The 12177-nt window shown below is 45.2% G+C and overlaps 1 protein-coding gene across 10 annotated transcripts in view; it reads left to right on the top strand.

Annotated features, from left to right (window-relative positions):
• LOC137417722 (uncharacterized) overlaps positions 1–12177 on the top strand; it is a 502198-nt gene that overhangs the window by 473124 nt on the left and 16897 nt on the right. For 5 of the 10 annotated variants that reach the window (XM_078778431.1, XM_078778424.1, XM_078778423.1 and 2 more), the window contains one exon: positions 5852–6025. In XM_078778431.1, coding sequence (XP_078634557.1) covers positions 5893–6025 — 133 coding nt within the window. In that variant the 5' untranslated portion in view covers positions 5852–5892. Of the gene's footprint in view, positions 1–5851; positions 8925–12177 lie in introns of those variants that run through there. The other 5 variants (XM_078778428.1, XM_078778429.1, XM_078778427.1 and 2 more) reach the window with 3 other exon arrangements.

Consider the following 12177-nt stretch of genomic DNA (forward strand, 5'->3'; position numbering starts at 1 on the left):
AGCCATTGGAGAAGAGGAAGGATTTGATATCCGAAGCAATGATGGATTCCATGACTTTGCTGATAATTGGGAGCAGGCTGATTGGTCTGTAGTTGCAAGGTTCTGTTTTTGCACCTTTTTTGTGTAAAGCTGTAATGTTTGCTGATTTCCAAGATGCTGGCAGATGACCTTGAGCAAAAGAGAGGGTGAAAAGAACAGAGAGAGGGTGAAATAGAGCGGAAGAGCAGGATTTTAGGACCTGTGGGCTAATGCCATCTGGTCCAGTTGCAGAATCAGTGTCGAGGTTTGATAAAAAAAACTTCTCCACCTTGTCAGGAGAGAAGGACACAGAGTCCAGGAGCAGTTGGGTTCGACTGGGAAAGGTGGGAACAGAGAGAGATGGGTTTGCGACACAAGATTTTGAGGCAAACACGGAGTTGAGGCATTCGGCTTTGTCACGTGCAGTGTCAACTGTGTAGCCATTTGAGGTAAAGGAGGGGATGGAGGGGGAACAAACACCAGAAACGGATTTGACCAGACGCCACCAGGATTTGGAGGAAGGGGACAGGCTTGAGAGTTCAATCTTGAGTGTGGAGAGATAGTGCTTCCTGGCTCTCCTGAGGGTAGAAACACACTTGTTTCGAGCTTGGTGGAAGGAACTGAGATTGCCTTCATTTGGATTTGCCTTCCAAGACGCAAAGGCAAGTTGTTTCAGGGCAACTGCCTCACCACAAGATTCAGTATACCATGGACGGGAGGAAGGGTAAGACAACTGAAGACGAGATGGGATAAATCTGTGCATGAGAGAGAGCAGTTTGCTTTGGAAGAATTGGTGTCAGAGGCATTAGAGATGGGAGACCATTCCAGTTGATTGATGGCTGCTTGCTGACCGTGCCAGTCGGCCTGAGTGAAATGCCAGACACGTCGGCGCTGAGGAGGCTCTCTGAGAATGGCCAGTGAGATGTCCACTTTAACAAGCACATGATCAGAAGAACCGATTGGAGCAGAAGAAGAGCAGCAGACATTTGCAGGGAAGTTAGTCATAATCAAGTCCAGAAGAGAAGATACTCCATTGACTGAGATCCGGGTCGGGAAATTGACAGATTGTGTCAGTCCCAATGAGTCGCAGAAGTCCTTTGCTGAGGTGCCACGGCTGGTGAGAGATGAACCCTACCCAGCCAGCTGGCATGATGACAGTTGAAGTCGCCACATATGAGGAAGAGAGAGTATGGATGAGTTGATAGAAGTTGGTCCATGTTGTCCGACAGCGAAATGTAAATGGAGTCATCACTGTTTGGAGGACGGTACAGAACACATATGAACAAAAGGTGGGAGCGAAGAGGAAGCTGTAGCCAGAGGTACTCCTGTGGGTGGGGTGGAGAGAGGGCAGTGCAGGGAGAGTGAGGAAGAGAGTTTTTGATAAAGATAGCCACCCCACCACCAGGACGAGGCTCAGGTCTATCGTACCGGAGGAGGGAGTAACCAGGAAGAGATATTAAGGAATCAGAGACATCTTGAAGGAGGAAAGTTTCTGTTAAGCAGATCAAGTCTGGATTGTCAGAAGCAACCTGAAAGGAGAGATCAATCAGGTTTGAGCGAAGGCCCCGGATGTTTGAGGTCCATACCGTTGGTGAGGAGAGAGGGGGTGCATCGAGTGCAGGACAGGGGAGGGGAGGGGTAGGGTCAGATGAAGGGTGAGAGGGGGATGTAGGAAGAGCAGTTGATAGTGTGTCAGAGGTTACAGAAGAGTTACAAGAAAGGGAAGGATGAGGAGGACGAAAGGTTTGATGGTGATGGGATGAGGCACAGTGAGGTTTGTTTGAGGGGGGGGCAGAGGAAAGTAGAAGGTTGGGGGAGGTGGAGGTATGACATAGAAGCGAGACGAAGTGGGGAGGAGGCAGCTTTGAGAAGGAGGTGGGAGGAGGGAGAATTTGGGAGGGATGGTTGGGGGGGAGATTTGAAGGGGAGGGGTTGGGGGAGAGTTTTGAATGGGAGGGGCAAGGGGGGAGTTTAGGAGGGGAAGGGCAAGGGAGGAGTTTAGGAGGGGAGGGGCAAGGGGGGAGTTTAGGAGGGGAGGGGCAAGTGGGGAGATTCAGAGGGGAGGGGCAAGGGGGGAGTTTAGAAAGTGGATGATTAATGAAAGATGAACATATATAACAAATTGGGTTTGTTGTGATTTTCAAGTTCGTGATTCGTTTAAGAACGATGGAGGAGGGATGGAATGAATGAGAATTTAGAGCATGGAGTGATTTGGAATCATAAGAGATTGAATATTTTTTTGAAATGGAATGAGTTGAAGAGGAAATTGAAAGGAGCCTTTTAAATAAGAAGAAAAACAGCGTGTTGTAATAAACCACTGAATAAAACACTGAAGGGGATAGTTTAAACATATTTAAACAGAACTGTGAAGAACAATCTTACATTCACAAAAATACCAATGGGGAGAGGAAGCCTAGAGCGACGACCACGAGTCACTTGAACAGGGCAAAATGTGGAAGGCAAGGGGAAAATGGGGGCGGGGCGAGACAGCGCACGTGGGCAGAGGCAAAAGCACACGAGGAGAAAGGGAAATAAAGGTTGTTTTTGTTTTTTTTTGGGGGGGAGGGTGTGGGGGTTACAACGTTAGGCAAATAGTAGATGTTCAGTGAAAGTTTGGGGGAGAAGGGAAAAATCAAAAAACCTAGCAAAACCAGCAAGGGTAGAAACAAACTTCGACGGGGGAAGCCTGAGGCTGCAAGGCCTCACACCCCGCGCGGCAAACAAACAATTAATTTATTAAAGATAAACACCGAGAAACATCCAAGGGACTCCCTATAAGTTCACACGCCGAAAGATAAAATACAGTTACGACAAAATACAATTGTGAACAGACTTAACTTTGAAAACGTGGAAACCGTGTGGAGCTTCGAAAAATTCGTGACGTCATCTCGAGATCTCGCCAAGAGCACGAGAGCATGATCCTAAGCCAAAGCTCTTGAGAAGCCATGAAGATTTCTATGTTTTGTCCCAAGAATCGGCCAGCCATGCTTCTGAACAAGTCGAAAATCGACATAACTATCAGTGGATCACGTGTCAACTAAAGCATTTGCAAAAAATCCTTCAATCATGAGTGGGATAATCGCGTGGGACAGGCCAGGTGGCCCTGCAGATGCTGTCATCGAGAGGAGGCGCTCGAGCCTCGTGTGTGGATCCGACGCCAGCTAATGTCTTTCGTGCCGTTGAAGTTGCTTGTAGGCCAGCCGTGCCGTCTCCAGAGGGCGCTCGTGCCACGCGCAGAGATCCCTGCTTTCGTGTAGTCAAAGTGGATCGTAGGTCGGTCGTGCCGCCACCAGAGGGCGCTCGTGCCACTCGCAGAATTTCGAAGCCAGCGTACGCCGATCGGGGGGGGCCGATCCCGGAAGTTGGCCGGGCGTCGAAAGAATTCCTGTCAAGGACGGTCGTGCCGCGTACTGAAGTGATTGAGCGAATTGTTTAGTCGGCGCAGCGAGTCTCATCAAGGTCGAGCTCTCAGCTCGGGGCCCACGGAGAGGGGCGATTCCAATCAAGGTCGGGCGAGGGGCGCCATTCGTACCGCGGGCGCGGAGATAAGAGCCCATTCAGCGTCGAGCTCGCTCACCGGCCTCGCGACGATCGACAAACTTTTTCAAAGTGACCCGTCTTTGTACACAAATGACACTTCGCCTCCTTAGCCGGACAAACTGACCTGAGATGGTTCCGGTTCCCACAGAAATAACACTTAGCGTTACTTCCTGGCTTGGGTCCAGCAGCAGCAGCAGCTGCTGTCAAACTCGGGTCGGGGTCCTCGAGAGTGTCCGTTGTCCCCGATTCCGGCGGAGGTGCAGCATCCTCTAGCTCGGCGGTAGCTCTCTCCGGTCGTGTCTGTCGGGATATCCCCGCAGTGACATATGGGCGTTCATACGCGTCGGCTTGTACCTGCGCTTGGGTGTACACGTGAGATAACCGAAGAGCTGATTCTAGGGTCAAGTCGGGTTCTTCAAGTAGTCTTTGTCTGACGACCGGCGATCTAATACCTGAGACAAAAGCATCGCGGGCAAGGTCATCACAGACTTGTTCATGGGTGCATACCTCAGGGGTATAGTCCTTCAATAGTCGTCGGAGGTCTTGATCGAATTGGTCTATGGTCTCTGTGGGCTGTTGTCGACGAGACGCAAGGAAATGTCGGGTGGAGACCACGCTTAGTGTTTTGATGTAGATACGTCGCAGCTCGGCCACAGCAGTATCGTACGTCGCACACTGTGTAATGGACATGTACAAAGTATGATTCACCTTGGATTGCAATACCGCAAGCTTCGTGTCAACGGTGATTTCCTCCTGCACATTCAGATGATTAGTCAGGAGCTTCAGCCAATGTATCAGTTGTGCGGCCGCGGCCGGCGCTTGGGGGTCAGCGCTGAAAACTGGAACTTGGATCAGCTTATGCGCCACGTCGTTCTCGTTCAGGACGAAGAGAGGAAACTGAATTAATTGTTGTAAAAATCAAGTCTACAACATTGTCCCAATAGTAGGTTTAATTCAGTTTCGATCTCTGGCAACACCTGTAAGAAATCAACAAGCTTTGTATCAGTATTCCATAATTATAGAAGTAACAGTGGATTAGCAATTAGTGCAAGCAATCCTGGAACATCCAGCAATACGCACCATTCGAGTATACACTACCACACAGAATAAATGTCACAGGAATGTGTCGGAGCGATGTCCGTCCGAGTTCTTATGGGAGCCTCTCAGTGGTTGGAGACAGCATAACACCTGGGTTAGACACAATTTCATTATTAATACCCTAACCCAAACCCCTATTTAAAAAAAAACTCACTTCCACAATATCCCAAACTTATTGTGAGTAGTGTACTAAGGGGAGTTTATGACCCCACTCCCCCTCAAACTCCGGGTCCACAGGCCGCCGGCCGCGACAAAGCACGTGGTCAACGGGTTGCTAAGCAACTTCAACCGCCAATCTCCCAGCCAAACTCCGAAGAGTTTGCTGGTCAATGAATCCCAAATACCTTTGAGACATGCGGCTGAAGAAATCGGGGGTTAAACCCTCAATTTCCATACACCTTATTACGTGCCGAGCGGATTTGCATGGTGTGGGAAGCGGCGTTACCTGACGTGATTTATGGGCCAAATTCTGTCTCAGATTGATGCTAGGCCAATGGAGAAAAGACGACCCGACCAGGTTTGAAAGAAACAACCAAATATTCAGCCTTTGTCTTCCTTTAAAACAAGCTTTGTCAGCCTTTAAAGCATTGACTACCAGGCAATAGAAAGAGATGAGGATGCAGCCTTGTCAATTCTTACCTAATTAAACCCAACAGGTGCCTACACACACACACACACACACGGGGGATGACACACGGGTTGATTCCTGTACCGGGAAGCGTGTCGACACCGCCTTGGCTCCATCAGCTCCCGCGCAACCCACGGCCGTCAGGGACGCACAACTTGCAGGTTCAGCACCCGAACGATGAACCTCAGTGCAGGTTGGACAAACTTCAGCTTCAGTGTGAAACAACACACACAATTTCAATGAAACTTGGTCATAACCTTCATCACCCTTGATGTGCCAATGTTTGTTCATGGCATAAAAATAAAATCAAGGTCTGAGGTGGTCTGTGGAGGGTTTGAAGACACCCAAAATAGGTACTTGCTCTCTTCTCTTAAACTGCACACACAATTCCAATGAATCTTGATCACAACCTTCATTGCCCGTGATGTACCAAAGTTTGTTAACGGCATTAAAACTGTCAGGATCTGAGTGAGTTTGTGGGGGGATTGAGTGACTGTTGTACCTTATCCAAGTGAGCTTCAGGACCCGTGGTCAAATTTCACAAATCATGTGATGTTGTATTTACAGGCAAATCCACTGAATCTACAAGGGAGACTGCACCAACTTTTATGAACTGCGCAGACACATGCCCGCAGGACTCGGCAGAAGAAACCAACAAGAGGACCTTTTACAAACAAGCCAAACCGAATGAGGAAATGTTCAAAGAGAATAATTTTCACAACGCTCACAATGGAAAGAAAGGTGAACATCTGCACAAGTGCACACATTGTGGAAAATCTTTCAGTTATCCATCCACCCTTAAAGTACACTTGAGAATCCACAATGGCGAACGGCCATACAAATGCTCAATTTGTGGAAAATCTTTTAATCATTCATCCAACCGTAAATCACACATGACAATTCACAATGGTGAACGCCCATACAAATGCTCAATTTGTGGAAAATCTTTTACTCACAGATCCACCCTTAAAACGCACGTGACAAGTCACAATGGTGAACGGCCATTCAAATGCATAATTTGTGGAAAATCTTTTAGTCAGTCACCTCATCTTAAAACACACATGACAATACACAATGGTGAATGCCCGTACAAATGCACAATTTGTGGAAAATCTTTTAATCGATCATCCACCCTTAAACCACACATGAGAATTCACAATGATGAACGCCCTTTCGAATGCATAATTTGTGGAAAATCTTTTAATCGATCATCCAACCTCAACGCACACATGAGAATTCACAATGGTGAACGCCCTTATGAATGCTCAATTTGTGGAAAATCTTTTACTCAGAGATCCAACCTTAAAACTCACATGACAAGTCACAATGGTGAACGGCCATATAAATGCATAATTTGTGGAAAATCTTTTAATCAGTCACCTCATCTTAAAACACACATGACAATACACAATGGTGAATGCCCGTACAAATGCACAATTTGTGGAAAATCTTTTAATCGATCATCCACCCTTAAAGCACACATGAGAATTCACAATGATGTACGCCCTTTCGAATGCATAATTTGTGGAAAATCTTTTAATCGATCATCCAACCTCAAAGCACACATGAGAATTCATAATGGTGAACGCCCTCACGAATGCTCAATTTGTGGAAAATCTTTTACTCAGAGATCCACCCTTAAAACGCACATGACAATTCACAATGATGAACGCCCTTACGAATGCGTAATTTGTGGAAAATCCTTTACTCAGAGATCCACCCTTAAAACGCACATGACAAGTCACAATGGTGAACGGCCATACAAATGCATAATTTGTGGAAAATATTTTAATCAGTCACCTCATCTTAAAACACACATGACGATGCACAATGATGAACGCCGATACAAATGCACAATTTGTGGAAAATCTTTTAATCGATCATCCACCCTTAAACCACACATGAAAATTCACAATGATGAACGCCCTTACGAATGCGTAATTTGTGGAAAATCTTTTAATCGATCATCCACCCTTAAAGCACACATGAGAATTCACAATGGTGAACGCCCTTACGAATGCACAATTTGTGGAAAATCTTTCAGTCAGTCATCCAACCTTAAAAGGCACAAGCGCACACATGATGGAGAATGTTCAAACGAATGCACAATTTGAGAAGAATTTGTTCACTTGTGCAACCTCAAAATATATTGAGAATTCACAATGGAGAACACGCATAAAAATGTATCTTGTATGAAAAGCTTTTCATTCAGTCCTCGAACTTGAAAACATACCACAATTCACAATGGGGAGAAAGAATATTGTAAAGAAAAATTCTCACACAAATGAAAAATGTGTGGCAAGAAAATCATGATGTAGTGAAAATGATGAAAGAAGATTTTCCACAATTTTTGCATTTGTATTCACATTGTCTTTGTTTGGAAACCACAAACAACTCCATGTATGACAACATAATCTCAGACATGAACCAATTGCTAAACCTAGCTTTTTCCTTCGTGTGGTCAGTGTGAAAACAACGTCAGTGTAGTTAAAACATGGTCAGTGTGGTCAGTGTAAAAACATCGTCTCTGACATTAGACAACAATGCACAATTTGTGGAAAATCTTTTAATTTGTCATCCCACCTGTCATTGCAATGGTAAAGCCTGATACAAATGTACAGTTTAAATATTTTTTTTTTGGACTTCTAGCAATGTGAAAGCATACCATAATACTGGGTTTTCATCACGCTGAGGAGAGAACCTTTAGGATGTGCAGCCTTGTGGGCATTCACTTTACTTGTTGAAGGGCCCGTCTATGATGGGCAATAAAAACACTTCTGTGCTGTTATTGTCAATTAGCTCATATCCATGTTCTGTGACAGTTTAATTTGTTTCAAACGAAATTATTTTGTGTGTGCATGAATCTCAAATTTACAATTTAGTTATCGCTTAAGTGTCCCCAAACAGTCATGCACTCATTTTAGTTTAGGAAAATGCAATCGATAGAGTTTTGGCTGCATATGTACACTCATACACACATACAGATGCACATACACACATACATACCATAGATTTTGATGATGATAGTTGGAACAACTCTGCTGAGTGCAATCAGTGACCCCTATCCAGAAGCCAGAATCCTGTGGGGGAAAGCCACGTGATTGACTGCAACCAAAGATTTCACAATAATGGTGAACCCTCTTTTGTGGAGAGCACGCTTTAGAACTCAGACTTTCCAAGAAGTGAAAATGGGACACATGGATATGGATTCTGGCTTCTGGATAGGGGTCACTGATTGCACTCAGCAGAGTTGTTCCAACTATCATCATCAAAATCTATGGTATGTATGTGTGTATGAGTGTACATATGTAGCCAAAACTCTATTGATTGCATTTTCCTAAACTAAAATGAGTGCATGACTGTTTGGGGACACTTAAGCGATAACTAAATTGTAAATTTGAGATTCATGCACACACAAAATAATTTCATTTGAAACAAATTAAACTGTCACAGAACATGGATATGAGCTAATTGACAATAACAGCACAGAAGTGTTTTTATTGCCCATCATAGATGGGCCCTTCAACAAGTAAAGTGAATGCCCACAAGGCTGCACATCCATCCCATCAATTGAAAAATATTTTCAAAAAGATATTGAATTTTCATGAAAATGCCTGTTTGAATAAAGTGACTTCTTGCAGCCATGGCCACATATATTTATTTAAATAAGAGTAAAATGTATGCAAGAGTCACACGGTAGGTCAGTTGATATCATGTTCACGATTCAGCACCAGACTTTAGATTGATTACTGAAGGAACAAAAAAGAAAATGTGGAGCTCCGGAAAATGGAGATGCAACTGCAGAGCCAGGAAAGGTTAAAAGAGTTGGAATGGAAAGCCGAGGAAAGAAGAGCAGAGGAAAGGAGAGCTGAAAGGGAACTCGAGGAAAGAAGAGTAGAACAGGAACGAGAACTCGAGGAAAGAAGAGTAAAACAGGAACGAGAACTCGAGGAGAGAAGAACAGAGGAAAGGAGAGCTGAAGAAGAAAGAAGAGCAGGGGAAAGAGCAGAGGAAAGGAGAGCCGAAAGGGAGTTAAAGGAACGTGACATGGAGTTTCAGAAGGAACTTAAACTCAAGGAGCTGGAATTAATGGGAGAACGGAGAGAAGTCGTATCCATGCCGGCTAGTTCGACAACAAGTCAGAACACTTGGGATGTTGGTAGGCATGTGAGGCTGGTTCCACCCTTCAATGAAAAGGAGGTAGCCAAGTTTTTTTTACACGTTGAGAAAGTGGCTCAAATGCTAAAATGGCCTGTGGGGTCTTGGACTATGTTAGTGCAAAGTGTTCTGGTGGGTAAAGCTCAAGATATCTATTCGGCTTTACCGATTGACCAATGTGCAGATTATGAGATAGTGAAGAAAACCATTCTCAAAGCCTATTAATTGGTCCCTGAAGCTTACCGGCAAAAATTCCGGAATGCCAGGAAGACGGAGAGTGAGACCCATGTGGAGTTTGCCAGAATGAAGGAAACCATGTTTGATAGGTGGTGTGACTCGAAGGAGGTTGGGAAAGACTTCAACCTGTTGCGACAATTGATCTTGGTGGAGGAATTCAAACAGTGTGTCCACGCGGACATTAAAGTACATCTGGATGAAAAGAAAGTACCAGAGTTGTATGAGGCAGCAACCGTGGCAGATGACTATGCCTTGATACACAGGATGGTGTTCCACAAACCTAACTTATCGCCTAGAGATAGCCAGGGGAGTTATGGTAAATCAGGTGCGGAGAACAAATATTCATGGAGGTGGCATAGAGATGACTATGAGGACAAATCTGATACCGCGACGTTTAGGGATCAGAAGACTGCAGTTCCAAGACAGACTTATCTTCCGGGGGGCTCGAGACAGACCACGAGTTTTTCCTCCGGGCCTACTTGCGCTTTTTGCAAGAAACCTGGGCATTTGATGTCCCAATGTTACGCCCTGAAAAGGAAAAAATCAGGAGCGGAGTCAGACTCGTACAACTCCAAATGCATTGGCAAATGCGAGAAATCGTCTTTGGAGGACAGTGCCTTGTGAAGGTTCCCATGCCAAAGTTACGGCATCACAGAACGACCTTGTTCAAGAGGTTTACAAACCTTTTATTTCAGAGGGGTTTGTGTCACTGGATGGAGACTTAACGAACCAGAGACCTGTTAGGGTATTGAGGGATACAGGAGCACATCAATCTTTGATGCTTGAGGGCATTTTGCCCTTGTCAGAGAAGAAGGCAACTGGTGTTGGTGTTCTTTTACAGGGGGTGGGTGGCTACGTTAAAGCTCCACTTCATGTCATCCATTTGAAGTCTGATTTGGTGTCAGGACCGGTCACCGTAGGTTGACAAGCCACTCTTCCTGTAGAGGGAATCTCTTTTATTATCGGGAATGATTTGGCCGGTGGTCGAGTTTCTGGTAATCCAATGTTTGTTGAAAAGCCTAGTATGGAAAGTAACACTGCACAGTTGGAGCAGGAGATTCCGGGTATCTTTCCATCCTGTGCCACGACTCGTGCTATGGGTAGAAAACGCTCTGAAAAGAAGGAAAAGGTACTGACGTCACGCTTTGCACAGGCACGTCTTGTCAAATACCCTGAAACTAAGTGTCAGCACACACAAGTCATGGATGGAGGCAATGTTGGCAAGCTCTTTGTAGGTGGACTGAACTTTGACACAAGTGAAGATGTTCTGGACTCTATCTTTGGCAAATATGAACCGCTCTTGGAAGTGCTGCTGATAAAAGACAGGGAGATTCCAGACGCAAAAGTCGAGAGGGTTTGGCTTTGTCACGTTTGAAAACACAAAGGATGCCAAAGATGCAGAAAAGGATTTGAATGGCAAGGATTTGGATGGTCGGACCATAACAGTAAAGAAGGCAGGCCATGGGCATCGAGGGGGCTACAGAGGAGGAAAACGTGGAGGTAGTTTCAGGGGTGGCTATGGCTCCCGGGGTGGGAGTAGTTGTTTTGGTGGCGGCTGCAGTCGTGATTAGTACGGAGGCTCCCAGCAGCAGCAGCGCAGTTTTTGGCAACTCTCGACGGGATGACTATTACGGTGGTAGCCGAGATGGGGACCGCTACTCACGTGACTACAACACCCGACACTACAACCGTGACTATGATTTTTATGATCAATAGAAGAGTTGGAAGCACTGAGGGCTCAGCTCGGCCTCCTTCAAAAAGTGCTACAGATTAGCTTTGCTTTGGATTTTTGATCACAACCCTTAACCTTCATTCAAAAAATGAAAAATAAAAATCAGAGGTTGATGAGATGGAGTTTCGCTTTGCAGGAGTTCAACTTGGAAATTGAGCATGTAAAGGGCAGGGACAATGTCGTTGCTGATGCCTTGTCCAGAGTGAACTAACTTTGGGAATCTCTGTAGGTTGTTTGGAAGTTTTGTTACTTTATTTTTTTAGGGAAATATTTATTATCGTTGCTCATGGGAATTGATGATTTGGGTGTGAGTTTTACTTTTATTTGTTAAAAGAGTTTTTGCCTGCAAAGAAAGTTTTCACTCTGTTCAAACTTTCTTTCTTGAGGGGGGAAGTGTTATGGATTCGTCACTTCCGTTATTGTGGTTTTCATTCACTGTAAACATTTTTGATTCCATGTATTATTATTGTTGTCGTTTGAGGGAAATAGAAATTATTATTTTCAAAAGGTAAAAATTTATGTTTGAAATGAAACCGGAACCGGACGACGACGAGGAGGATGAGAAAGGAAAAGAAGGCGGAGCGAGTGAAGTCGGAGAAGAAGTAGTTGCTTCAAGGTCCTGAGCGAACGTTGTCGAACGAGAGTCCCTAGTGAACTTTCGGGTTTCCTGGGAAAGGGATTCCTGCGACAGAGTTGTTATCGCTGTGAATGATCAACCTGCGTGTCAGGTTTGGCGTTTGATTCCGAGGAGAATCATCGTCGTGCT

Source organism: Myxine glutinosa, chromosome 5, assembly GCF_964187855.1.
Source record: "Myxine glutinosa chromosome 5, kmMyxGlut1.1, whole genome shotgun sequence".
In the NCBI taxonomy this organism is placed as follows: domain Eukaryota; kingdom Metazoa; phylum Chordata; class Myxini; order Myxiniformes; family Myxinidae; genus Myxine; species Myxine glutinosa.